The sequence below is a fragment of the Cygnus atratus genome, chromosome 19 (genome assembly GCF_013377495.2).
Source record: "Cygnus atratus isolate AKBS03 ecotype Queensland, Australia chromosome 19, CAtr_DNAZoo_HiC_assembly, whole genome shotgun sequence".
Classification (NCBI taxonomy): Eukaryota; Metazoa; Chordata; class Aves; order Anseriformes; family Anatidae; genus Cygnus; species Cygnus atratus.
This window is the reverse complement of record NC_066380.1, coordinates 11,747,765-11,775,509: the sequence shown is the minus strand read 5'-3', so window position 1 is coordinate 11,775,509 and position 27,745 is coordinate 11,747,765. Positions and strand designations below refer to the sequence as shown.

Genomic DNA, 27,745 nt, shown 5'->3' with positions numbered 1-27,745 from the left:
CCTGGGACCAGCCAGGGCTGCATCCACCAAGAGTCAGCGGTTCTTACCGTGGTTGTGAGAAGTGCCACTTCTTTCCTCAAGACCATCATCAGAGCTCCTAAACCCTGAAAAGCCTGAAGAAAGTCATTTATTTAGTCCTGAGAGCAAAGAGTACTTTTGACATCCAATCCCAGCAAGCTTTAGGATCTCACCCCTCCAGGGGGCCCTTGTGGTACTACATTGCACCATGAGAGAGTCTGGGGCCCCCCAGCACCGCACCCAATCACTTGCTGGAAGGAAGCTAGGGCCCTCTCTGAGGATGCTCCTGAACAACCTCTCCCCAGATTAATCTCTTCTGGGACACCTGGTAACGTGACTCCAGTGTATGGTACAGAAAAAGGACCCATAAATCCCAACCCTAGCGTGATCAGCGGAGGGAGCTGGAGAGCTGGAGGTGTGCGGGGCTGGGCTCTGGGACAGAGGAGATGGAGGTGTTCACAGGTCACCCAGGAGGCCTGGTGCGGGCAGCCCAGGGCCTTTTCCCATCACTCTGGGATCAGGGCATCTCCCAGAACCACTGCCAGCAGCTCCGTGGCTTGGTGGTGACAGGCGAGCTGGGCATGGGGTCAGGGCCAAGCTGCGTGGCAGAGGTGTGCTGGGGGTCTGCTGAGTGGCACCAGCCCGCAGCGAAGGCTGGGCTTGCCTGGGGAGAGGGGAAGGCATCACAGCAGCTCCATTAAGGGACCTGCCTTGACTAAGGGGTCTACACCGGCATCATCTTATGCATTGTGACAGGGAATCCCCAGCTCTTGCTGGTCTGCTCTGCGGTGGTACTTGTCATTGCCTGCATGGGGGGCAAGAGCCCAACTTGAGGGGCCATGGAGGGTTCCTGTCCTGGGGATGACTTAAACCCTGCTGCTGGGTCAGGAACAGATCTCCCACCTCTGCCCTTGTGCTCCCCTGCTACTTACAGGAGTTTGTGTGTTGACTAGATTGATCATTTCTTTTTAGGACTGTCATCCTCTGCTCACATCCTTCAGGGCTGGGGAGCAAACAAAGACGATCAGACTCTGGCTGATGGCATGCAAACCCTCGGCTTTCCCAGTGCTCCTTTAGCTGGAGCAGCTCCACCACATTTCCTTTGGCCTCCTCAAAAAGCAGCTCAAGAGGTCATTTGGTTGCTCTAGCCCAAGCAGCTGCAGGGGGAGGCAGGAAGATGCAGCTGGGGCTTGAGCTGAGACAATTCCACTCGGAGACAAGGCACTCCTAACAATGTCAGGGGTAGCTGGGAAGAAGCTGTCAAGTAAATGTTATGGTTTTCATCCCTCATCATCCAACCAAGACTGGACACCTTTCTAGGAGGAAGAGGTTCATCAATCTGATTTTTTTGGGCTGAATGAAGAGGTAATGTGGGGTGTGTGGCACCCTCTAGTTAGTGCTAAAGAAAAGAAGAAACTAATTTTAAAGCATGTGAAGCCACATCAGTCTTCTCCACTGGGAAGAAGCTTGGTTGAATTTGGCCTCTCTTTTCAGGCACACAGAATGACAAGTGAAGACAATCTTGCACTCGTAAAGATAGACTAAATAGAAAAATGTTTAAATCTAATTTCTTTGATTTAGTGACACTTCTCCAATCCCCAACACAGCCTGGTAGTGGGGCAAAGACAATAATCCTAAATCTTTGCTCACACTGCTCACTTAGAGGCGCTTTACAAACGCCCATGGATGCACTGAATCTCTGGCTCCACCTGCAGCTAGAAGGAGCAAATCTCCCCCACCAGGTCAGAGGGTTTCCTTGCACAGTTCCTTGCTCCGTTTTTGCCAGACTAGGCTGTACCTTAAGTCTGAGTCAGCAGCAGGAGCAGATCTTGGACATCTCCTGCGTGGGCACAGAGCACAGTAGCCCCTCTGGTCTCACCTCTGTAGTCTCCAGCCACACGGCAGATGTTTCCATGTCCACTGTATTTTTCTACTTTTAGTTGATCACCGTTCAAGGTTGGAGGATGGAGGCCAGCTCTTGGAAACTCTGCTCCATGCACGCAAACAGCACACGTGTTACTATGTCAGGAAGCAAAGACCTCCCCCAGGGGACCTATGTAGTTTTTCCTATGTTTTTTGAAGAACTCAAGAGCTAACTGAGAGGCTTTTCCAGAGCAAAAAGGAAAGGAGCCCGTGGTGAAAGCCATAGCGAATGAGATTTGCACTGCAGCTTACCCAGAAATTAAAGTTTTGATGATTATTTCACCATTCTGTTGTGGTTTTACAGTGCTCACAGCCATCTTCCCATTTCTCTTGAAGTCTTCGATCCAGCTGGAGTGGGAAGCTATGGCAATGGTATGCCACTTCCCAGCAAGCTAGACAGAATGGCTCTACAGTCATTAATACAGAAAACAATGGGACATTAAGGGATAGAGCAGGAAGCCCCTACACCCTCCTCAGCTTAAGCTGCTGATGGGGTGGAAAAGCATTTCTTCTGCAATGCAAAGCAGTGGTCTGCCATAAAGAGCTAACCAGATGCAAAATCCACTTGGACAAACCCAGGTACTCAGTAATACTCACTAGCCAGCTGACTGCCCCATGAGGGTGCTTGAGCATCCAGGTGTTATGATTTTAAATGCCAGAAAGCCCGAGGGACTCTGACTCCCGCAGGAGCTGGGGCCCTCACAGAAATGTGCAGGTGGGCCTTGTCTGATCTCTGCTATCTTACAAAGGCTGTGTCCAAGCAAGGCAGCTTCCCCATCTTCCACCATGAGAAAATTCCCTCAAATGTCATTACCTTCTCTGCATCAAAATATTCCTTCAGAGGGATTTTTGCCTGGGCTTGCAGCACTGACAGAAGCATCAGCTCCAAGAGCAGGAACATGACCTTCATCTTCAGAGCTGGCCTCTTGCCCAGTACAACCTGGCACCCATGCAGCACACCTGTGAGGACGTTGCGCTCCATGGGGACCTCCAAGCTTTTATGCTTGCACAGCTCCTCAGAGGCAGCAAGCAAACCTGTCTCTGGCCACACGCATGATGGCTGAAGACATTGCACAGATAACATCGGCAGCCGTGGCCTCAGCTGGCACTGTGTTTGCTTCCGCCTGCATCCGAACAGCGTGTTCCTGCTGGGTCCGGCACAGAGCGATACGCTCAGCTCTGCCGCCAGGGGCAGGGAGAAGTGGGGAGGAATCCCCTGCCACCGACAGTGTCTGCGGGACCAAAGCAGGAAGCTCTGGGGAGTCATGCAGAGCCCAAAAAGGCACCTTCGGCACCCTTGGGTGCATCCCACCTAGTCCCATGGGCTTCAACTTGTCTGGTTTGCGTAAGTCATCCTGACTACATCCCTAAATCATCCTTTGTTGTGGGTAAATCTCCACTCCCCCAGACTATTTTTGCTCAGATGTGTTGTTCTAGAGCAGTGATCTCCACACTTCTTTAATCATACGCCCCTCACACTAAAAAGCTTTTGAGCACATACCTCCAATATAAATATAGCTATTTACAAATTACATACATGTATTAATGCTGTACATGATAGAATATATAGAAAAATGGAAATTAAGAAAGGATGAGATAAAGATGATGTTTTAAAATAGTATTAAAATATTTTATTTATTAGTGGTACAAAAATATTTTCTTCCTTTACCCCAATGCATTGTCTTGCACACCCCTGGAGGGCACACACTCCACTTTGGAGACCATTGTTATAGAGAAAGCAGAGATTTTCCCAAACAAATAAGTCTGATAAAAGGGAGATATATTTATTTTATCTTTGGTGGCAGACACTGGCCAAGCATAGAGCACACTTAGGACTTGTGGTGCATGACCCTTCCCTGCCCCATGGGTTCTTCATCGTCTTTTCTCTGTCACCTCAAGAGGTGCATACTTGGCCAAATACAAAAATAGCTATAACTGGCAGGAACAATTGTGAAACTGAACCCTCCTGGGTTTCGGCATCAGTAGCGAGAGGTGAATATCTGGCTCACATGTCCTGGGGACCGTGGGTGAGAAGGAATGTGCAATTCCTATTTTATTGGCAAAGGAGCAGCCAATTTTGTATCTGTCCTGCAAATTGGGTTCCCCAATTAGCTCTGCCTTGATGGTGTGCTCTGGGGAGGGTGTGTCACATCCTTGCCTAAGCTGGATAAAGCACGCTGGGTTCTGACTAGGAAACTCTTGGTTCCACCAGAGGAGGGGTTGCTTCCAATCACAGGAAACCAGTTCCCACAATTTCTGCTAAACATGAGCCTTACAGAAGCTTGCAAAGAAATTACAGCCCAGCATTCGGCTGAGGTCCAAGAAGGATGTGAGGATGTTTCACTATGCCTGTAGGCGTATCTTCTTGCACACAGTGAGATACGGTCACGGTGTTCTTTCACATCCCTTTATTTGTGGCCACCAGGCAACACCTTCTCAGCTCTGTGTGGTGCCAAGAGCCCTGTGCACTCTTCCTGAAAGCACATCATGAACCAAAATAATCTGCTCTCCCAGGCATGTTCAGGTGCCACCTACACTCCTGCCTTGTCACCACCATTTTGCATGCGGAAGCAGATGTCTGTTCCCAGGACTGGCTTTGATTCCTGAAACTACAAAGATCAATCCCCTAACAGTGGTTTTCCTACTTATACATATTTTATTGCATTAAGAGAAAGATATCCGGCTCTGCAGTGTCTGCAAGTCCAGCCCAGACAAGATTATCCACAACTTAGCAGGAGATGCTTACAGCAGGGCATTACTGCTGCACTTTGCAGTGTTTCACCTCAGAAAGAGCTTTGCTTAGGAATAAAAGCTCTTTCCAGAAAGCCTGACAAAGCCTCAGTGCAGATAAATGATTAAAAAGAAAACAAACAAACAAGGCTAACCAAGGGCACCGTCACAACAAAGGCATTTTGTGGATGTTCAGTACAGCTTCTCTACCTGGACAATACCTATTTCTTAGGAAAAAAGTTCACAGAATTGTTTTTTGGGAGAACTGTGACCAAGACCTAATGGTTTTATGGAATCCCCTCCTGGTCTATTCACATCTCCAGAGGTCACTCTTCTGCTTGCCACTGGTCCAAGAGGGCCCCACTGTCCCCCATCATCTTGGGTCATCAGCAGCTGCCCTCCGTGCATGGTGAGGGCAGGGGCTGCTCCGCAGCCCTGCCTGTGTCCTTGGTGGATCTCTGTGACAACACCCTGTGCAGGGCTTTCCTGATGGCCCCCTGGACTTCGTTATTTCTCAAGCTGTAAATGATGGGATTCAACATGGGGGTTATGATGGCGTACAGCAGGGCGAGGACCTTGCCCATCTCCTTGGAGGTGCTGGAGTGCGGCAGCAGGTAGGCAATGGCCCCAGCACCAAAGAACAGGAACACCACAGTCAGGTGGGAGGTGCAGGTGGCAAAGGCCTTCTGCCCCCCTGCTCCCTTCTGGAGGACAGCCCAGAGGATGTGAACATACGACATGAGAGTAAGGAGGAAAGAGCCCATGGCAATAGTCCCAGCCAAAGCATACAGGACAGCCTTGTTGAGGCGAGCATTAGGGCTGCAGGACACATTCAGCAAGAAGGGTATCTCACAGAACAAGTGATTGATCACACTGGACCCACAGAAGTGTAAGTGGGCTGTGAGAAAGGCCTGGATCAGAGATGAGAAGGAGCCGCTCAACCATGAAACAGCCACTAAGCAGTGGCAAACCTTCTTGCTCATGAGCGCTGCATAGTGAAGGGGGCGGCAGATGGCCAGGTACCGATCGTAGGCCATGGCAGCCAGGAGCACACACTCAGAGCCCCCAAAGCAAAGGAAGAAGTAGATCTGTGTGATGCAGCCCACAAAGGAAATGGTCTTCTGTGGTGAGAAGGAGTCCTTGAGGATCTTAGGGACTGTGACGGTGGAGTAGCAGATATCCAGGAAGGAGAGGTGGCCCAGGAAGTAATACATGGGGGAGTGCAGGTGAGCGTCCAGCCAGACGAGGTTCATTATGAGCAGGTTCCCCAGCAGAGTCACCAGGTAAATGAGCGAGAAACCCAGGCAGAGGGCCACCTGTGCTTTGTAGGCACTGGAAAACCCCAAGAGAAGGAATGAGGTGGGGCTGCTGAGATTTCCCCCCTGCAGGGATTCGGGACTCATCTATAGGGAGAGCAGGAGGACATGAAGGACAGGTGGGAGCAGGGTGAGCACTCACCCCTGCCGTGGGACGTCTCCAGCCTTCTGTTCTGCTGTGTCGTGGGCTGAAGCCATGCCACAACCTCTGGCAACCCTCGCAACTCACATCTGGCTCCAGGGGCTCTGGGATGGGAAATGTCTGTGGGGGCAGGTGATGAGTTTCAGCCCAGGGGTTTCAATCCTCAAGCCAACCCTGCAGGAGCCCACACCTGCACAGCCATGCCCATGTACCCACTGCCCCGTAGCTGTTTCAGCTGGCACAGGGGCCACTCTCTGGCCCAGTGCTGCCAGTGGGCTCTGGTAGAAACCTGACAGACCTGGCTGAAATGGTTCTAGCTCTTCAGGTACTTGTTTGAAGAGCCCATGGCACAACAAAACCACCTCCCTGTGCCTCTGTCTGAGCTGGGGCAGGACCTGGTGATGAACAGGCCAAAACTCTGCATCACCTGAAGAACACCTGAGAGCAGGGACATCACCACTGCAGTCAGTAAGGATCCCAGGAACTGTTAAATGAGAACAAACAGGAGCAGTCCCTCTCTCCCCTCCAGGTTTCCTGGGCTGTACCTGGAGTGTGGTCTAAATATCCCAAAAAACATGACAGGTTGGACTCTGCCTTGTTGAACTATTGCTGCACTTCATAGCAGCAAGCTGTGTTTACATTGTTAATGGAGATATAGAAAGACCACAGACTGTGGGAGCACATCTCATCCTTCTCCAGGAAAAAACAAAACAAAACAAAACAAAAAATAAAACAACAACAACAACAAACACAACAAAACAAACAAACAAAAACCTCAAACCAAAACCAAACCACCTTTAAAAGTTACAAAGGCGGCGTCTGATTGCAAATACTGCACTGTAGTCTCATCAGCACCTTGAGAAAGCACTGTGGGGAGGGAATTCTGAGAGATCACAGGAGGACCAGAAAGGCATCTGAAGGTGATTGTGTTGTTCAAGTAGTTCGAGGGTGGCAAGAAAAAGCAGAGGCACCAGCCTGCAGGAAAAGGGAAAGACTCTGAATCTAATGAGAAACTGGAGCTCAGGGTTACAGAAGATATTGAGTGCGAACCTAAAACTACTGAATTCTTAGGAAGAGTGGGAAGGAGACAATCAGTGATTTATGTCCAAACTTGCAAGAGGCAGTTTGTCACTGCTGGGGCTGACAGTGCAGTCACCAGGTTGTTGCAGAGGGAAGTGTGGGAGCATCTTCCAGGAGCAAGGAGGAGGTGGGTACCAGGCTGAGAAGGCTTCAGCATCATCAAACAACATTGCAAGGTCTCTGCAAAAGGCAACAAGAACATCCCCACCGTGCTGGGGATGAGCTTCACAATGTGGAGATTCAGGGATGGGCTGTACATTTGTCCTGGTACCCTGCAAATGGGCTGGATGTGTAACTTGGGAGGGAGGGAGGAGCAGACAGCCCAAGGTTTGGTCCCACAAGCAAGGCTGGAGCACTTGAGTAACTGGGAGCTTCCATGTACACGCTCCTCCTAATGCCTCCTAATGCAAGGAGGCGCTCCAGCAGGAGGGGAGAAGCTTTCAGGGATCCAGGCTGGGAGAAATGACATATCAGGCTTTGAACCACGAAGGGACTGGTGGCTGAAGAAAGGCATGTACTCTCCATGCTTTGTGTGGTATGTACTGTTAAACAAGGGCATAACCACAGAAAGCAGAGACAGAGGAAAGGGAAGCAGCTGTAGGAATAAGCAGCTTGGGTTCATGAAAGGACCTGCCTGACCAACCTCATTCTGGCTTGTATTAGGAATAGTGCAGCCAGCAGGACCAGGGGGGTGATCATCCCCCTGTACTCTGCTCTGGTGAGGCTGCACCTCGAGTGCTGTGTTCAGTTTTGGGCCCCTCACTACAAGAAGGACATCGAGGCCCCGGAGCATTTCCAGAGAAGGGCTACAGAGCTGGTGAAGGGCCTGGGACACAAGTCCTGTGAGGAGCAACTGAGGGAACTGGGGGTGTTTGGTCTGGAGAAGAGGAGGCTCAGGGGAGACCTTATTGCTCTCTGCAACTACCTGAAAGGAAGGTGTGGGGAGCTGGGGGTCGGCCTCTTCTCACAGGTAACCAGTGATAGGACTGGAGGGAATGGTCTCGAGTTGCACCAAGGGAGGTTTAGTTTGGAAATTAGGAGATATTTCTTCTCTGAAAGAGTGGTTACGCATTGGAACGGGTTGCCCAGGGAGGTGGTGGCATCACCGTCCCAGGGCGTGTTTAAGGAAAGGCTGGACGTGATGCTTAGGGACCTGGTGTAGTAGGTGACATTGGTGGTAGGGTGATGGTTGAACCAGATGATCTTGGAGGGCTTTTCCAACTTTAATGATTCTATGATAAGAGCAGCTGGGAAAGTGGTACAGCCAAACAAAAGGCTGGTCTCTTCTAGCTCAGGAAGAGCAGATGGTCCATAGGAAATAATACAAATGGTTGTGGCTTCAGGCAAAGCTGGTATGGAGCAGCTCAAACTGCTACATGGAGCATCCCATGACAGCAGATATTCCTGGAGGTCAGCGAAATAGTTGGTGTGACCAGAGCAGACAATAGAGGATGCAGGAGGAGAGTGCAAGAAAGGGAGATGAGGAGGACGGGTAACACAGCACAACACATTGAAAGGCACCATCAAAACATCCTCCTGGGTCCAAATCACCTTGGAAAGAAGGGAAAGGAAGGTCTGCCCTGACAGATCCCTCAACCAGACTGGGGCAAGAACAAAGCCACAAGAGAGAACTTCTGCCAGGAAGAATAACTCCTTGGAGAGGGGAGACTGTAAATCACAGCCTACTCTATAATGAACATTCCAGAAACCCTAGAATCATAGAATCATAGAATATACTGAGTTGGAAGGGACCCATAAGGATCATCGAGTCCAACTCCTGGTACCACACAGGTCTACCCAAAATTTTAGACCATGTGACTAAGTGCACAGTCCAAACGCTTCTTAAACTCCGACAGGCTTGGTGCAGTGACTCCTTGCCTGGGGAGCCTGTTCCAGTGGGCGACCACCCTCTCCGTGAAGAACCTCTTCCTGATGTCTAGCCTAAACCTCCCCTGCCTCAGCTTGACACCATTCCCGCGGGTCCTATCACTGGTGACTAAAGAGGTTACCAGAGGTTACCAATAAAGAGGTCGGCGCCTGCCCCTCCACTCCCCCTCGTGAGGAAGCTGTAGACTGCGATGAGGTCTCCCCTCAGTCTCCTCTTCTCCAGGCTGAACAGGCCCAGTGACCTCAGCCGCTCCTCATCCGTCTTCCCCTCTAGGCCCTTCACCATCTTCATCGCCCTCCTCTGGACACTCTCCAACAGTTTTACATCCTCTTTTTACTGTGGTGCCCAGAACTGCACACAGTACTCGAGGTGAGGCCGCACCAGCGCAGAGTAGAGCGGGACAATCACTTCCCTCGACAGACTAGTGATGCCGTGCTTGACGCACCCCAGGATATGGTTGGCCCTCCTGGCTGCCAGGGCACACTGCTGATCAGGGCACACCCTTCGATATGTCATCTGACGTGTTTTTACCACGTCACAGCATGAAGCGAACTGATGGGGTTTTGGTACCCATCCCTGAAAAAGTCAGTTTATAGAAAAAATGTCTATAGAGAGTAGCTTCAGCTAGGGTAGGCATGAGTCAATGTCATTTTATGGAAACAGGAAGATCAATAAGAGCAGACCGGTGGTTGTAGCCGTGAACGTGCACAAGTGAGGAAAGCCAGTTATTGCATGCAAACGTAGAAAACGTCTGGGACTTTGTGAAGCCAAAGGTGCAAAATTTGCCTAAAGCTCCTTCCTGAGCTCAAGGGAGTGGCTGGCAGAGCAGGGGTTTTGGACCAGCTGGCCTTCAGAGGTCCCTTCCAACCTAAACCATTCTGTGATTTTTTGATTCTAGCAAGTGAGCAATGTATGTGTACTGAGGAGGACATTTGGAATGAGTGGAAAGTCTGCAAGCAAAGAAAAGATCTCAAAAAGCAGCAAGAAAACTCTACAGTGAAAGACGAAGGAGTGCAGGGAGACCTTGAAAATGGTGTGCGGCCTTACGAGATTAATATACGTGCTTCAGCCATGTATTTGAAGGAAAGACAGCCCTGTGGCACTTCTCAGTTCACCCAGACCCAGAATCACCCAAACCCAGTTTTCCAGGAAGACAATTTATGGCAAAAGTGGGGTTGCAAGTGACAACACAAAGGTATGGGGACAGCAGCATCAAGCAGAGAGGAAGGTCCTCAGAGGTTTGTTGAATACCAGTGGGGCTGCAGGAAGGTAATGTGGCTGCACCTGAATTTAGGAGGAATTAATGCTGCTTCTCCTTCAGTGAGGATGCAAAGCATCTTTGTGATGAGAGCTACATCTGATAGGAGAATAAAAATCCAGCACTGGACATTTGCAAGGTTTTAGAGGAAAGAAAAGTTGAAGTTACAGTAAAATGTAACCCAGGCTTCCAAGGGGAGATTGTACCCAACAAACCATCTGTCCAGCCCTTGTAAGACACTTGGTTTCTTCAGCAGTGGGAATGGCACAACTATCACTTGCCTGGATCTCAGAAAAAGATGTCTAAAACCCCATGTTAACCTTGAGAGGAGCAGGGGTAAAAAGGCAAGGAGCAGTGGGAAGCTCTTGGGAGACGTGGGGGGACAGGCTGGCCCCACTGAAGTTGTTCCAGAGCAGAGCACCATGCGTTGTGATGTGCTGGGAAATGGGAGGCCACTAGCTGGGAGGTGCTGATGAGAACTGGCTGGGCACAGAAGCTCTGCGACTGTGGAGGAGTGTGCCGGCCCACAGGGATATCAGCAGGAGACCCAGCAATCTAGCCAACCCAGGATAATGACAAATTATGAGTGTGGCAGGGGAAGCCAAACTGGCCATGGGGACAGGAGGAAAGGTTTCCAGTCTATGTGGGAAAATATAGATGCTGAGATATGTTAGTTAGACTTTGCCAGGTGGTGCGTAGGGAGCCCACTTGAGGAAGAGGAAGCTGCTCTGCCATGGCACTACGCCTGCAGAAGGGAGAGCCCCTGGGGAGCGCATGGTGCGATGTGGTCAGCCTGGAGCAGCAAAGCCCAGCAGGGAGGCAACTGCTGCATGGGGGAGCAGAGCCGCTCGCTAGAGCATGCTGCTGTGGGTGGGCCTGGCATGGACAAGCCTGTGTCAGCTAACAGCTTAAACCCAATTTCAAAAATGATTTGTACTTAGGAATCACATCCTTAGTTCTAATGCACCAAGATTTGGACAAGGAGTCAAGGTGCCATGTGGTGCCTTCTCATACGGTTTAGACCCCACAGTGATTACATACCAGGGTAAATGCAGGAGGAGTTTTGGTTCCTAAATGTTTGTCACCAATTAAATCTTTTCCCTTTACCCAAAACAAACATGCTCTGACTGTACGTAGATGTCCACAGAGCCTTTAGTGTCAGTTTATTGAAGTGGAGGTAGAAAACTACATGCCTGGAAGTTAGCACAAAGACGAACCCAGCAACCCCCCAGCTCTCTCCCTGCATACCATGGCCCTCTGCCCCTCCAGACCTGGGAGCATACCCAGGCCCCCGGTCTCCCCAGAGCATCACCACCAACCAGCTTGGCTTCTCTGGCACTAGTTGGGATATAAGTGGCATCTTCGTTTCATTTTCCAATAACTGTAGGGGTTTGCAATTAAATCTGCCGATCTAATAGTCTTTAACTGGATGATCAACCAGTCACTGGAAGTGTCTGTTTGCCTTTCTGTTAATTAAATAGCTTTTGATTTCCAATCAAATCTAATACAAGACAAGTGAGCTCAATATAGAATGGGGCAGCTGATCAGTGCTGCTCTTTGTGGAGCACACACCAACCCTATGGTCTTGCTGGGTTTGCAGAGCTACGTCATGTCAAGATTGGGAGCAGACAGCAAGCACTGCAACATGAGCAAGTGACACGTCTGCTCCCAGGCAGAGCCGTGTTTGCAGGAGGGGCAGGGCTCTCCCGGTGCTGTGAGCAGGCGAGCTGCAGCGGTGTGAACTTTGAGACGTGTCCCAGGCCCCTGGGTACTCAACAAGCCACTGGGCCATGAGCAGCGCTGAAAGGGCTTGCATCTGCCAGTGTTGGGAGAGGGGGACAGAGCAGAGCAGAGCTGGCCTTGCAAGGCTCTGCATGGGGCGAATGCCGGCCCTCCTCGACCCTACAGCTGTCCTGCCCTTGAGCAGTCCCCCCACACATCGGCTGGGGACATGCGAGGACCCAGAGCCTGTACAGCTTACCTTGAGAAGATGCTTCTTCTCTTCACGCCAGGTGTGTATGGCAGCAAAAGTGGTTTGGGACAGCAGGGTGAATTCAATATACCCCTTGGAGGCACATGGGAAAAGATCCCCTGTTACAGCAGAGTCCATAATTGCTCAGGCACAACCCCTTGAGCCATTCCCTTTAGGATGCTGTGGGAGCAGGGAAGCACACTGCAAGTGAAGACAACAGAGTCCTGTGGTCAGTGTCAACCGAGGGCACCCCCATGAGGCAGCCCCAGTCCTCCAGAGGCTGGGCCTGGAGGCAGGTCTGAAGTTGTCTGAACGTCCCAGCAGCTGCAGGCTCTCAGAGGGGTGGTCCTGTTGTGCAGCTGGGGTAGTGCTGTAGGCTATGCAGCCCATTTGATTCAGAGACACCTGGGAGCAAGAGCCTGAGTCTGGGAACATGTCAGAGTTAGGCTCTTCTGCCTGTGCTCTCTTTTCCTAGCTTGTTTTCCTCACTTTTGCAACCAAGAATGTACTTCCTGGCCTTCTTGGATAACCTTGGTTTCTTCTAGACAAGCTGGTCTGGATTTAAGAGTGATATAGGGGGGTCTAGCAAGTGCAAGGTGTGTTGTTTCTGTGCTCAGAGAAGCTGTTCAGAGACCTTTCACCTCTGAGAAGTTTGGGACTCTGGAAAGGAGGTTTCCCCCCAGATTCACCAGTCTTCAAAGGCCAGTGTGGGGCCTGAGACCATCCATATCTTCGGGGTTAGGGGAGTGATGGGGAAGCTGGCCAGGAACAGGAGCATCTCTCCCTGACACAGCACTTATCCCTGCCCCAATGAATGTCCCAAACTGGACCTTGCTCTCCAGATGTGGTCTCACAAGTGCTCCTTGATCTGCTGGCCACTCTTTGCTAACCCAGAAGAGGATGCACTTGGCTGCCTTTCCTGCAATGGCACCCTGCTGACTGATGCTCAGTTTGTTGACCATTGGATGTGCAGAGCAAAGCTGCCATCTCACCCACAGGCCCATACTGCCCTGTTGCTTGGAGTTAACCTCCCAAGGGGCAGGACTTTGCATATGCCTTGGCTGAACACCAGGAGGTTTGTGCTACCCCGTTTTGGGGGGCTGCTGAGGCTTCTCTGAATGACAGCTCTGCCTGCCAGAACAGCAGCCAGTCCCAAGAGCTTTGTTGTCCCCAAGACGCACATTGTCACTGACATTGGACATTGCTTGGAGTGACACATCTTCACACATTTCAGGAGATGCTGGACCTGGCAGGTTGGGAAGTCCCCAGTCACGTTGCTCACCACCCTCAGGTCACCCGACACTTTCCATCAGCTGTGATGGGTCAGCTGGTCATAGAGCCAAGGTATAAAGCCACATCCTGAGATGATCCAAGTTGAAAATAGCTACGTGCTTTCAACAGTGCACCTGGAGGAAGCAGGAACACCCAAAGCCTGCCATGTTTTCTGTGCCAATGTCTCATGAAGCTATGGCCCAAAAGGGCACCTTGCTGCCCCAGCAACAGTGAGTTTTTTCTTCACTTTTAACAGGTCTCAGTTGGTGTCATTAAAAGTTTCTGAACTTCTGCAGTATCAACTTCTGAAAAGGCTCCAAGGGGCTTGTTGTGCCACTGCAGTGCCTGGAGACAGGAGCTATATTTGCCCCTTCCCAAACTCAGGAACAAAAACAGTGTTTATTCTTCTGTTGGGCTTGGACCCAGCACAGAGGTGTCTTTAAGCAGTAATTAGCAATTTAGAGGTGACTCACCCCTGACCCACGAGATTTCAAATAGTTGCTGTCTATGCCACAGAGCCATTGCCCATCGAGGCAAGTCCCCACAGGGGACAGACCTCGAGACCAGGGTGCTAAGGAAAGGCTCAGCTGGGCTGGCACCAGGTCCCAGGTACAGTGGCAGCTGGGGAAGCCCATCGTCTCACTTCATGCGGCCCAAGATGGACAGACAAGGTCTGACAACCTCATGCTGCAGTAGTGACTCCTGCTGCAACAACCATATTGCCAGCTGACAACAGCGGTGCCAGCACCCATTGCATGCAATGGGATATCCACGAGGTTCTAACACAGATCCTGAGCTTCAGGGGGGACCTGATTCATGGGGAATCAAAATGCTCTTCTCAGTACAGCGAGTGCTATGCTTAGAACCAGAGATGCTCCAATACATTTACATTTTATTTTTAAAAGGGGGAAAAAAAGTAAAGTCAAAAGGGTTAAATGTCACATGTGGCACAGAGATTGTTTATCTTTGCTCTGAGCACTTAAGCTGTTATTAGAAAATACAAACCTTAAACAAAGTTATAAAGGGAAACCAGTGCATTTAAATCAATTTAAAGAAGGTGGTCAGAAATAAGATAAATGTTCTTAAAATTGCATCCATATGAAGACAGTAAAATGAACCCTAGTAAGCTGACTAGCAACAAAACAAGACAAGCAATGAAGACACCAAAACTTGTCCACTTGCTCTGAGGAATAACATCTGCACTTACATATAGTCTTTTCTTCAAAGGCTCCAGGAACAGGAATTGAACATTAGGATCTGTTTGACCAGGAGCTGGTCAAATTCAGATTGAATATTCAAAGAAAATAAGCTGATGGAAAAGCAAAGAAACTCAGCAACTGCCTTGGCTGAGAAGGATCTTTCTTCAAACCCCAGCCTAGAAGATCTCTTTTAAAAATACATTAAAGGGTCTGTCCAATCAAAAGAGAAGTCAGTAGTAAGAGAGGTCAGTAGTAAAATGAAGGAGATGACATTTCCAGTCAAAATAAATCAGGTATGAATTTCAAACTTTTCACTGTAGCATGTCGTCTGCTGCTTATACTCACATTTGGTACCTCTAGTTTTCACCAGAAAGCTAGAGGAAGCAAATATTATGCCAGATTTTAAAGAGGTTCTCAGAAGTAAAGAGACTACAGATAAGTAGACCTACTATGCAGAGCAGGCACATACTTGTAAGAGCTGTAATACATGGCAGAACTGGTTAATGCATGGTCAAATTATGTCACAAGGGAGGCTGAATCCAACTTTTGCACAGGAAAGTCACACCTCACAAATACAATTTCTGGAGGAGTCAACAATATATGAGTGTTGGACACTCCCTGGTAATCTGGGAAGGGTTTTCATCAAAGCTTGTGGAGGACAAACTGCTGTAGATGGGGAGGAAGATCCTCACTTGGCTAAATGAGTGGCTGAGAGAGAGAAAAACAGTCAGTTTTCCAGGGGGGGAAGATCACCCCTGTACCCTCATCAACACATGCTAATGCACACTGGCTGGTGTGACCCCAGGTGACCTAGAAAGGGCACTAAACATGTTGGGGACAAGGTCTGCCCCTTAGCAGGGCAGTAACGCTGAGGTCTCAGAGGAGCAAGTGTCAAGGCAGTGACACAGGACAGAGCTGTTTTGTCCCACCCCAGGGCTGGTTCTCAGCCTGCTGCTGCTACCCAGAGAGCTCACCATGCTGACGGTGGCTCGTTAAACATCTCACCCACATGCTGCAGGAGGTGAAACTGGCAGATGCAGCAAGAGGAGGAGGTGTTAGGAGTGGAGTAGGGAGTAGGACAAGGCACTGTGCAAATCCAAGGTCTCACTCACATCTTCAGGGCTGGGTGGAGGTCCAGATCCAGTCACCCAGCCTAAGAAGGGGAGGAAGAGAGAAGGATGAGAGGTACAGCACAGGTCCCTCCATCTGGGAAAGTGAGGAAGATCTGGATCAGCACAAAGAAGATGAACAGGGAAGCTACTCTCCACAGCACCAGCCAGCACTTCACATCGGCTGTGAAGTCTCCAGAAGAGCTTCTCACAAATGCAATGCTCAGCACCTCCTGGCTGTTACACACCCGGGCCTCCCTTGCCCCACCACCATTCTGTTCTCTCCCCTGAGATCCTTCCCCACCAGCCGGCGCCTGGGCTGAGCGCCGCTGCACCAATCTGCTTCTCAGCGCAGGATGCTGCCAATAGCCCAGGACACCTTTAGACAAACTCATGGAACAAAGACCTGTGGAAGTCATTTACTATATAACGACATCTGGCAAGGCTTATTGCGAAAATAAAGTGGGGCAGGTATAACCTCCTTTTTGCCCATCCCCTGTGCTTCTCTTTGCCCCTGTACCTGCCTGTAGCTGAAGGCAGGATCTGGGAGGGGATGCCTGGTGCATCACGGCTGCTGCAGGTCATGGCAGGGCAGGGCAGGAGTTCTGCCTTGGCACCCAGCACTCCGGCTCCCAGCATGGAGCTGCCAGGATGGCACCCGACTGCTGAGCAGCACTGGGCTGGGGAGGGCATCGTGGTGAAAGCTCCCTTGGAGAGCAGCAGGTACAGCAATAGGCTAGATGCAGGTGGGGGGGGATGCAGTATGGACACCCCCCCACACTCTGCATGGAGGGGTGTTGCACCCATAAGAGAGTTAAAAATGCAGCTCGTGTGCAGACCTGCTCTGGGTGGCCAGTCAGGCACGGAGAGAAAACAGGCAAAAGGGAAATGGAAAGCGCCGGTGGCAGAGAGAAATGATCTCACCACTGTCTGCCTGGACAATGCCCACTCATGGCAGGAAGTAAATGTTTGGCTGGAACATGATGTGGAAACACCGGGACTCCCTGTCACACAGAGCCCTTGGCAAGGGGCAGTGCTAACTGCAGGATGTTGTGATCCAAACCAACAAATGTACTGAAAACAAGCCTGAGGCAAAGCTACGTGTGGGAGCAGCACTCTAAGGAGCACAGCAGATAGCAAGTTGTTCCTGTCCAGGAACAGTTGTTACTGTTCAGACTGGGCAGGGAGGAGAAGTCCTACTGGAAACACTGGGCTCCTTCCCAAAGAGGACGGAGATGACACTGGCTTGGGAAGTCCCAGCAGGCTCCCTCACCCTGCCACTGCCGGGATGCAACCAGCTCTCGCCTTGCTCAACACCAGGATCGGGAGGAGAAGTTTCCCAAACATATTTTCTCTGTGATGGGGAAGGAACAGCTGAGAACGTCCTGATGGGCTCAGCACTGGGACAGAACTTGCTCAGCATTCTTCCTACCAGCACACAACAAGGAGGCAGATTGTAGGCTGAAATGAAAGCCTGTGTGGCCAGCAAGGCTGGCCAGGAACAGGCAGTGTGGAAAGTCAAGTGGAGAGGATTTCTGCACTCTGCCACACCTCAGTGCTTGAGTGAGCATGAGATGCTGGGGCACAAGAGCTTTGCTGGGGGCATGGCTTGTCCTGGGTGGGTTGCTATTTTTCATATGTGGATTTGGGGAGCTGAACAGAGCAGGAAATGTCAGCATGTGGAAGAACAGGATGAATCAGGGTTTCAGAAATATGAATGCAAAGGAATATGGTCTCTGGAGACAGATCCACCACCACCAGTTGATCTGACTTCAGGGTGGGCTGTCTGTGTCACCATCTCTCCGGAGCAGCCCTCAGTGGAGCACAGCCTGTGCACAAGCTCTACAGGGATGGCAGCATGGGGAGATGGCTCTGAAAGGATGGGGAGGTCCAGCCCTGTGTCTGGGACCTGAGAGAAGCCCAGAGTCTGACCAGGGTCATGCTGCTTCCAAAAGGGACCTGGACAAACTAGATAAGTGGGGCCATGTGAACCTAAGGAGGTTCAAGAAGTCCAAGTGCAAGGTGCTGCATCTTGATCAGGGCAGTCCCAGACATGAGTACAGACTGGAAGAAAGAACTGTGGTGGTTTTACCCAGCTGGGCAGCTGAGCTTCACCACTCTCTTACTCTCTCCCTCCTCAAAGTAAAACGGGGAGAAAATGCAATGGCAGGGCTCAAGGATTGAGATAAGGACAGGGAGATCACTCATCAATTATTGCCACGGGCAAAACAAGCTCGGCATAAGGAGATTAATATCATTTTTTATCTATTACTAACAGACTAGAGCAGTGAGAAACAAACAAACAAACAAAAAAAATACCCTAAAACACCTTCCTCCATCCACCCTCTTCTACGTCCTCCCTCGGAGTGGCGCAGGGGAATGGGGAATGGGGGCTGCGCTTCTCTGCCGCCACTCCTACTTCACTCTCTGCCCCTGCTCCACGTGGGGTCCCTCCCACGGGATGCCGTCCTTCCCAAACTGAGCCTGAGGGGGCTTCCCACAGGCAGCAGCTCTTCAAGAACTGCTCCCACATGGCTCCGTACCATGGGCTCCCTCTGTCAGGAACAAACTGCTCCAGCACGAGTCCCCCACAGGTGGCAGCTCCCCCCAGACCCCTGCTCCTGCGGGGGCTCCTCTCCACGGGCTGCAGCTCCGGCCCGGGGCCTGCTCCTGCAGGGGCTCTCCATGGGCCGCAGCCTCCTCCAGGCCACAGCCACCTGCTCCCCCGGAGGCTCCTCCATGGGCTGCAGCGTGGAGATCTGCTCCGTGTGGGACCCATGGCTGCAGGGGGACAGCCTGCTCCACCAGGGGCCTCTCCACAGGCTGCAGGGGAACTGCTGTTGCCTGCCTGGAGCACCTCCTGCCCTCCTGCTGCACTGACCCTGGGGGCTGCAGGGCTGGTGCTCACTCCTCTCTCCCAGCTGCTGTTGTGCAGTGTGTTTTTTCCCTTTCTTAAATCTGCTCTCCCAGAGGCCCAACCAGCTTCGCTCATGGCTCAGCTCTGTCCAGCAGCAGGTCCCTTTTGGAGCCATCTGGAGCTGGCTCAGATCTGACATGGGGCAGCTGCTGGGCTCTGCTCACAGAGGCCACCCCTGCAGCCCCCTGCTACCAAAATCTTGCCATATAAACCCAATACAAGAACTCATTGAGAGCAGCCCTGCAGAGAACGACTTGGGGGTTCTGGTGGATAAAAAGCTCAGCATGAGCCAGCAGTGTGCACTTGCAGCCCAGAAGGCCAACTGCATCCTGGGCTGCATCAACAGAGGGGTGGGCAGCAGGGTAGGGAGGGGATTGTGCCTCTCTTCTCTTCCCAGCAGAAGAAGGATGTGGGGCTGTTAGAGTGGGTCCAGAGGAGGGCCACAAAGATGATCAAGGGGCTGGAGCACCTCTCCTATGAAGAAAGGCTGAGAGAGCTGGGGCTGTTCAGCTTGGAGAAGGCTTTCTGCAGCCTTTTGATACTTAAAGGGGGCTTATGAAAAGATGGAGAGCAACTTTTTGCTCAGGCAAATAGTGATAGGACAAGGGGGAATGGTTTTAAATTAAAAGAAGGGAGATTTAGATTAAAGGTTAGGAGGAAATTCTTCACTCAGAGGGTGGTGAGGCACTGGAACAGGTTGCCCCGAGAGGCTGTGGATGCTCTATCTCTGGAGGTGTTCAAGGCCAGGTTGTATGGGGCCATGGCCAACCTGGTCTAGTGGGTGGCATCCCTGCCCATGGCAGGGGTGTTGGAACCAGATGATCTTTAAGGTCCCTTCCAATTCAAGCCATTCTATAATTCTATGCTTTGGAGCTCACAGGGTCATGCTGCTTTTCTGGGCTTGGATCCAGAGGCATACCTTCAGATATCCCCACCTCCCACCAGCCCTGGGAGCACTGCAGCCAGGGGGCTGAGAGGGCCTAGAGCCAAGCCTTGTCCCTGCCCTGGCCCAGCCTGAGCTGGTGCATGAGCTGGGCTTCAGATGATCATGGGGCTGCAGTCCCAGCAGGGTGAGCAGAGGAAAGGTCATTTGGAGAATGGACATGGCCACAAGTCCTTCACCCCTTGCCTCACCTCACCCTGGCTGTGGTCCTGCTCCAGGAGCCAGCCCAGACCCTCGGGCTGCTGGGCTCCGAGAAGGCGCTTGCTCGGGTGAGCTCACTGCACGATCACCCCTGGTTGTTCTCCATCCACCAACCCCTTGAGGACAACAAGAGGCAGCACATGCCCAGACACTCCAGATTCTCCCCAGATGCCTACAACAAGCTCTTGGGGGGGGTTCTCTTTATTTGGGAGAAATGGAGGGACCGTGTACTGGAGAAGCAGGAGATGCATCAGAGCCCTGAAGAGAGATAGCAGAGCAGCAGCCTGGAGCTTTGGCACATGGGTCTTGCCTCGCCTGGGGAGCAGCAGCGTTATCCAGTCATCCTGTGCCTCCTAGGAAAGAACCAGGAGAGGTGGGCTGAGTATTTAAGGTGGGGAGGCCAACAGAGTGGGCAGGGCAGGGCTCTCCACCAGGACCAGTGTTTCCTCTTCCAGCTCTCCCCAGGTCTGTAGGCTTCGGCCATCTCTAGGGATGGGTTTCTAGCCTACCCCCGCAACTGAATATGCACCAGTGTGGTGGGAAATCACGTGCTAGGGCTGTCTAGTGGGCCAACAACCTCTACATTTCACATAGTGAGATATCAACCCAATTTCTTGATAGTTTTGCTGATTCACCACAGTGAGTTCCCCTTGGTAAGAATCAGTGTTTTGGACCTTGCTGCTGGATGAGCTCAGCAGCTGTTTCTCCACTGAGCTGGTGGGTTTTGGTTCAGGTGTCCTTGCCCACTGTCAGGCAGCTGCATCTCCATCAGGGGTCCCTGTGCCCACTGCTGCAGAGCAGCTCCAAGAGAAATGGTCCTACCTGGGTGTGACCGCCAGCACAGGTTCAAACAACTCGGTCCCCAGAGTAATGCGAGGAGTTCATGGTGGCCCTTGTTGGGGCACCAAGGGGGAAGTTTTCAGGTGAGGACATTACAAATGCTGTGTTGCACAGCAACTACTCACCTATGGTTCATCGACTCTGCATTCATCTGTGAAAATAAAGAGAAAGGCTGAGTGCAGGGCTGTGGTCTGGCTAGTCCCATTTAGCACCCACAGAAGGAGGCAGACAACCAGAGATGGACTTGAGTAAGGCAGAAGTCATGGCATGCCAAGCCAGAGCACCCCTCATCACTGGCACTCTCCTGGCTGCCCACCCCATGCAGCGATGGCCACGACAGCCAAACAAGCCCCTGCAGCACATTTAGGCTCCCCATAAGGACTGAGCCAGCCTGGCTGGTGTGAACACGGTGCTGGGCCACACTCACCCTGGCTGGGCAGCATCTTGATCATCTCGTCGGTGAAGCTCTGCTCCTTGGCAAACCTTCTGAACAGTGCCATGACCGCGGGGCTCACCTCCTGTCTTCTGCCTGAAGTCAAGGACAGGAGTTAGGTGGGTGGGATGCACGATGACCCCTTGGGGGGCAGGAGGTGGTGGTGGAGTTCCCGGGGAGCAAAGGACCTCCAGCTGGGTGCCTGGGCATGCCATTCACCTTCCCACGGGCCAAGACAAAGCGGATGGGCTGGCACCGGTGTCCCCAAGCACCACAGCATCTCTTCTGCTAGTTCCCATCTCCACAACTTCTGACCCTCCCTTGCAGCAGGACCCCCACTCTTTGTTCCATTTTGCCAAGAGTCTTACCTAAGGCTGTGGACTCCTGGCACAGAGCAGAAGCCTGAGACCCAGCCCCAAACCGCAGCCCCTTTCCCCTACCGCACCTCTATGTGTGGCCAAGCAGCAGCACTGCCCCCCTCCTGCACCAGAGCTAGCACATGGGCAGGGGTGATGCGAGGTGTCCCCAGGACCCCTGAGCCCTCGTCCCGCCAGTCAGACTGGACACGCACTGTAGAGCCTCAGCATGTGCAAGGTCTTCCCGTCCTTCACCCTGGTTGCAAAGATTACTGCGTAGCTCTTGTAGTCAGTGTCCAGCACCTGTACCATTTTATCGCCTCCCTCTGAAAAAGGACATGGAGCAAAGTGAAAAATTAATTATGTTCCCCTGAGAGCTTGTGTAAGCACTGTAAGAGTGTGAATGCCTGTGCATGGAGCCAAGGGGCCTGACCTAGACAGACCCTATTTCTGCTGCACCCCCACTTCCCAGCTTGTACTCTTGGAAAGGCTCCTCCAAAAGCCTAGGGTAGCCCACAGATGATGGCACAGCAGAGTGACCAGGGATGGCCACTGCAGGTGGCACAGCAGCCTAACCAATTTTGGACTAGCACTTGGGCTGGGGACAGGGGAAACCACTGCTGCTTTGTCCCCTGGGAGCAGCCATCCACAGCCCTGCTGCAGATTGACCCTGCATCAGCCAGGTGAGTGAGGGATGCACCCCTGCCCCTGCCAGGACCCTGGGCTCACTCACCTGAGAGGTAGACTTCACCCTTGTCACTGGTCTTCTTGAAGATTGTCTCCCGTCTCCTACACCCCTCCGGTCTGCAAGGCAGGGAAGGATGCTTTGTCGCGAATCCTCAAGGCATGCTCAGAGCCAGCTGGGTTTGTCCCTGCAAGAGGCTGGGGCATCACCGTGCCCAGCTGGTTCCCTGCCCTGGGACAACAGCTCTGGTGTTGTCAGCTCAAATGCGTGAGGTGCTGTTAGGGGAGGGGGTGGTATGGCTGAGGGGGATGGATGGCTGCCATTCCCACAGCAATGGGTGCCTGGGCTGCCAGAGCGGGGTGCTGGCACCCAAGAGTCCTGTGGGTCTCATGGAAACTTCCTTGCTCTCACTCTGATCTGGTGGGATGAGGCCAGCCCTAATGAGGAGGCTCTGTGCTGTCCCTTATCAGCATGCAGCAGGGTGGCTCAGCCTCCGTGCTGGGACCCTGCCCTGTGCTCACACTGCTGCCAGGCTGCCTGGTCTGCCCTGTGCCTGCGGCCGCTGGCTCCCTGCTTCTACTGGACAGCCTGGGGCAGCACTGGGGCCCCAGGGTCTCCATGGCCCAGCTCTCCCGAGTTCAAACCTGTGGCTGCTGTCAGCTGGTGTCCCTGATTCAGCCCCTGCCCAGGTCTCTTGGGGTGCTGGCTAGAGGTACCTGGATGCAGACCCGGAGAGAGTCCTTCAGTGAAGCCCAAGGAGAAAAGCATCTGGCACTTACGTGAGAGCTGCAAATGAGACCTTCAGCTTGTCGTCCCCCAGGACAGAGAGGCTGGCCATCACCATCTTCAGCCTATCCTTCTCACGGAGGTAGAACTCGGAGTTGGAGGCCAGAGCAACGACGTACCATTTCCCTGCAATCTGGCAGCATAGATGGGCTGTAAGTCCAGAGAACCAGGCAGGACCTGTCCCTTTTTGGGAGCCAAGTGGCCAGGACACCCGCAAACTCCCACGGCACCCAGGCCACGGCGCCTGCATTCCATCCGGGCACCTAAATCCCTGATGGATCCCTCTGCTGGGGCTGGGTAACTGTCCTCACCTGGGTGTCCAGTGCTCGTGGGCAGCAGAGCCAGCAGTGGCTGCAGCATCCCCAGCCATCCCCAGCCTCCAAACACCGCTCCTGCCCCCACCCTGGTGATCAGAGACCACGCTTCCCTCCCTGGGGTGCTGCATGTCACCTTGCTCCTGTCCGGCCCCGTAGCCCCAGCCTCTGCACGCAGCAAGCAGAGCAGTGCCAGCCCCAGGCTCAGCACCACCGTCCTCATCTTGCGCAGCCTCCTGTGGTGTCGCCGCGGGATGGGAGCGGTCCCCGGGCTGCTGGCTTTATAGCGCCATGCTGCCCCCGCCCCGCGCTGCATGCTGCTGTTGGCCTGCGGCGAGGTGGTGGCTTGGGAGGGCTGAAACCATCCCAAGGTAAACAGCGTCTTACAGAAGGAAGAAAGTGTTGCAAGCCCCGAGGAGGGGTCTGAGTAGTGGGGTTGCAGGACTGCTATTGCACCACAGACAAAAATGAAGATTTTCCCGTATTTTATGTCTCTTGTGAAAGAACAAAAGTACTTCTTGTTTCCCTTGCCGGGAGGAGCAGGGAGGTCCTTCCCAGCACGTAGCCTGCGGGCAGCACTGTCACAGCAGTGACACCAAGCCTGGGTGCCAGCACAGGGTGCCAGTGACGCTGGTTCCTGTCACTGCCGAGCGTCCCCTCCATACCAGGGTGCGCTGTGCCCAGGCTCCAAAGAGCTCCGGGGATCACAGCCCCAGGCGGGTCCGTGCTGCCTCCTCACAGCCCCGTGCCTGGCTGGGCACCGAGGGACACCCCTTCCCTGGCCACCATTTGCTGGGGCCTGAGGGGGGGGGGTGGGGGGGGGGAAGGGGGCAGGGGCTGCCTCCACGCTGCGGGAGGAGGGGGACCGGAGGCAGGGCCCTGCCACCCCTGGGGCTCATTGCAGCATGGCTAGAGGGTGCTGGCAGACGCCTGTGGGGGTCTCTGAGCAGACATGGCACGGTCCCACTCCCCCCTGGGCAGGTCTCAGTGCCCCGGGGCAGGGGCTCAGCAGGGACCTGGGTGTCCTGGGGATGAGAAGCCCATACGGATCCAGAGCCCGTGCAGCAGGGCCATGCAGGCTGCCTGCTCAGCCCTGCCTGCTGCCCACCCTGCTGGGCTGCCTGGTCAACACTGTTCGTTCATCCCCTGCCCAAATCCTCAGTGGTTCCCCCAATGCACCTCCTTCCCCAGCCTCTGCGCGTGCGCATGGACACACACACACACACACACACCCCAGTCTCCATGCTGTGCTCTGCAAACCATGAAGCAAAGGAGCCCCCAGACTGCCCTGTGGTTGGGTCCAGGGCGGCTGGGCTCAGGGTGTCTGGCAGCACCCTCAGTCCTGCCAACAACAGCAGCGAGTTCTGGGGCAGCTTCTGCACCTGTTTATTTCAGAGGGAGAGGTGTGCTCCTGGTGCGGAGCAGCAGGTCTGGCAGAGGATGGGAAGGGGCACCGGGGCAGCGGGGGGAGCTGAGCCTGGACTCCACCAGCTCTGGAGGACACAGCTCTTGTGTCAGCCCCTCAGCTTCAGGAAGGCAGGACAGACGGACGAAGGGTTAGCGGGGACTGGGGGGCTGTTCAGCCCAGCTTCCCCCGGCCACGCTCATGCGAGAGCCTTGGTGCACTGATCTGTTAAACCGAAAGAGAGCCGTGAGTGTGCTCCCACATGGAGACCCCCAAGCACCTGTGGAGCCTCCCGGTGCAGAGGGAACGTGCGGGCTGACCCCATCCCTGGCACTCACCCGACTGTGGCAGGATGGCCAGCATGTCCTCGGTCAGGCCCACAGAGTGGGAGAGCTCTTTGAACTTCTGCAGGAGCTGGGGGCTTACATCCTGCTTCCTTGCTGCAGCCAGACACCCAAGGTGAAGGCTGGTGAGCGAGGGAGCCCAGCGGGCACAGGACAGCCGCCGGGTACCCCATGGCCATGCCAGGCTGGCAGCAAGGGGGTACAACCCCCACCCCAGATGAGTGAACCCCCCCCGGGGCCGCGCACCCACCCACCCAGCTCCGAGCAGAGCAGCTGGCAGCTCTGGGGGTCTGCAGCCTGACTGAAACACTACAGGCAAGGATCTGGTGGAAACCAGAGTAAACTGGGGATTTTGGTGGTGCAATGTTTCATTCACCCCAAGGTGAATTCCTGGGGTGTGGCTCGGTGCCGGCACACTGGGGTGCCGATGCGGTGGCCCTGGGTGGCGATGGGGAGCACCGACCCTGCCACCCACCACTGCCCATGGCCCAGCCCAGCCCAGCCCTGGGGTGCCCATCCTCACTGCGACACCCACTGTAGAGCTGCAGCATGGTGCTGGGCTCCTGGCCGCGGTCCCTCAGGGTGTACACGATGGCGTAGTGCTGGTAGTCCGTTTCCATCACACACAGGTCTGTTTTTTCTTGATTTTCTGAAAGGACCCCAGACAGTGCCCGGTCAGGTGACACGACGCAGGGCCCTGGCCCAAATGTGCCCCACTGGGGTCTGAGAAGCGAACTGCTGCCTCTGAGCCAGCAGCTGTGTGCAATTTGGCTGAGCTGCTGCCTGCTCGCAGCCTGACTCTCACCAAGTGATGGAGGCAGAGGGGCCAAACCTGCCTCCCGCTGTCCCCTGGGCACAGAGGGGACCTGTGCTGCCTGCCCTGCATTTTTGGGGTCCCTCTGCCCACACATACCTGTGCTGGTGTAGTGCCCTGCCTGCCCACTCTTCTGGAAGAGCAGCTTAACCTTTTTGCATTCTTCTGGCCTGGAAGGAGAAAATTGGAACAGCAAACAGAGCTCGAAGCCAGCGTGGCGGCAGGACGGTGTGGCAGGGCAGCGTGGCAGGGCAGCGGCATCTGCAGGACTATGCTGCCCAGCCAGCTGCAGCCACAGGCAGGGCAGTGCCTGGCCCAAGGGGGACACCACGTGCACCAAATTAATCTGCAGCAGAGCACACCACAGCCGCACAAGAGAGCTGGGCACTCACAGGGGGAAGATAGCCTCCATAGCCAGGTGCCCCTCCGGCGTGAAGCTGATGGTGGCGATGGACGACTTCATCTTGTCTTTCATGCTCAGGAACACGGGGCAGTTGGAAATGGCAGCCGCGATGTGCCACCTCCCTGCAAACTACAGCAAGCCATCACCAGCGGGGTTCGGGAAAGATGTGGGGGACCTGCCACCTGCCACGGGGGACCTGTCACATGCTATGGGGACCTGCCCTCCCATCGTAGGACCTGACAGCCTGTGGTAGGGGACCTGCTGCCCTCCACAAGGACCTGCCTCCTGCTGTAGGGACCAGCCAAGCCTAACATGGGGACGTGCAACCTGCTTGTGTGCAGAGCACTGCCTGTCCTGTGCCAGGGTGGTGGCATGGAGTCCTCCCCATATTCTCTGGGAAAGCTCCGAATTTCTGGCACCATCACAGCCCCAGGGTGTATCCCTGCAGTGGGGCCACCACTGGGACTGCCCATTGTGGCAGGAGATGGGCTACAGTTGTCCAGGACTGAGCTGGTTTTGCACAAGCATCCATGGCCTCGCAGCAACAGCCCTGGAGCAGACTCTGAGCTGGGACTGGGGGGTGCCCAGGGGTGCCCAGGACCAGGGGGTGCCCGGGGACGCAGCACAGTCACCCTGCCCCAGCCCAGACAGGACTGGCCAGGTTGGCACCCTGTGCTGTTACCTTCCCCATGTTGAAGTCCAGCTGCACAGGGACCTCGGCACCTGCCCTCAGCAGGCAGAGCAGGGCCAGCGCCAGGCTCGGCAGCACTGTGGTCATCCTTGCTCCGGGGTCTGGATACGGGCTGGAGAGGCTACGCAGTCCTGCCTCTTCTCACACCCACCTTTATAGCCCCCACTGCTGGCAGCAGTCTCTGCCCACCCCCCCTTTATGCAACAGGTTACACAAGAGCACTGATAACTCATACCCGTGTTAGGTGACAGCATTGGCCCCTTCCCAGTTTAATTGCCCAGTCCCGACTGAATGCAGCCTTGTGTGAGACCCAGCACAGAGCATGTCCGGGACTGGGCAATGTCCTGTGCTGGCGGGGTGTCCAGGGACGGGGACATGGGCACAGAGGGTGCCCTCACCACTCCCCTCCTGGCTGTCATGTTCTGGCCACAGGGTCTGGCTGTGTCAGGATGGATCCTGTGTCAAGGAGGAGGGCGGTTGGGCTGGGGCTTTAGCCTGGGGTCGAGCTGCAGCCCAGTGCCCTTGGGTACAGACCCTGTACCTGGGGAGGGTCCAGGACCACGGCATGGGGACCGCTGGGGTGGCCAGGGCTGAGCTACATCTGATATTCACAAATATTGCTCTGGTTCATGTCTATCACCCCCCCGCCCCAAATTTTGGAGACCCCCCCCTGCAATCACCCATTGCCCCATCCCCATGCTGCCAG

General features: G+C 53.9%; 3 protein-coding genes across 3 annotated transcripts; all 3 read right to left on the bottom strand.

The window, feature by feature from the left end:
- Nucleotides 1-5,057: 5,057 nt before the first annotated feature.
- LOC118260730 (olfactory receptor 2A25-like) lies at nucleotides 5,058-6,110 on the bottom strand (the record flags this gene model as incomplete). The annotated part of the gene is given in 1 exon segment (XM_035571175.2): nucleotides 5,058-6,110. A coding segment is annotated over 1 exon segment (1,053 nt), but the record flags the coding sequence as incomplete, so codon positions are not given.
- A 14,005-nt stretch (nucleotides 6,111-20,115) lies between these two features.
- LOC118260717 (extracellular fatty acid-binding protein-like) lies at nucleotides 20,116-23,632 on the bottom strand. Its single transcript, XM_035571153.1, has 7 exons — nucleotides 23,519-23,632; nucleotides 23,062-23,201; nucleotides 22,331-22,401; nucleotides 21,813-21,923; nucleotides 21,236-21,337; nucleotides 20,934-20,959; nucleotides 20,116-20,321 (listed from the first exon to the last, which is right to left on the bottom strand). Exons 1-6 carry the CDS (start codon nucleotides 23,603-23,605, stop codon nucleotides 20,934-20,936), a joined length of 537 nt encoding a protein of 178 aa, XP_035427046.1. The 5' UTR covers nucleotides 23,606-23,632; the 3' UTR covers nucleotides 20,116-20,321.
- A 1,354-nt stretch (nucleotides 23,633-24,986) lies between these two features.
- LOC118260731 (extracellular fatty acid-binding protein-like) lies at nucleotides 24,987-27,606 on the bottom strand. The gene is made up of 7 exons (XM_050714663.1): nucleotides 27,581-27,606; nucleotides 27,031-27,151; nucleotides 26,338-26,477; nucleotides 26,045-26,115; nucleotides 25,667-25,780; nucleotides 25,126-25,227; nucleotides 24,987-25,012 (listed from the first exon to the last, which is right to left on the bottom strand). Exons 1-7 carry the CDS (start codon nucleotides 27,604-27,606, stop codon nucleotides 24,987-24,989), a joined length of 600 nt encoding a protein of 199 aa, XP_050570620.1.
- Between the last annotated feature and the right edge of the window lie 139 nt (nucleotides 27,607-27,745).

Bases quoted from the DNA above. Each gene is read 5' to 3' on its own strand.
- LOC118260731 (XM_050714663.1), bottom strand. From the start codon at position 27,606: ATGCCGTGGTCCTGGACCCTCCCCAG. The intron at 27,152-27,580 runs GTACAGGGTCTG...TAGCCTCTCCAG, and splicing joins TGGTCCTGGACCCTCCCCAG to CCCGTATCCAGACCCCGGAG. The intron at 26,478-27,030 runs GTAACAGCACAG...GGCTTGCTGTAG, and splicing joins TGGACTTCAACATGGGGAAG to TTTGCAGGGAGGTGGCACAT.
- LOC118260717 (XM_035571153.1), bottom strand. From the start codon at position 23,605: ATGAGGACGGTGGTGCTGAGCCTGGGGCTGGCACTGCTCTGCTTGCTG. The intron at 23,202-23,518 runs GTGACATGCAGC...CTATGCTGCCAG, and splicing joins CGGGGCCGGACAGGAGCAAG to ATTGCAGGGAAATGGTACGT. The intron at 20,960-21,235 runs GTGAGTGTGGCC...TTATTTTCACAG, and splicing joins CAAGATGCTGCCCAGCCAGG to ATGAATGCAGAGTCGATGAA.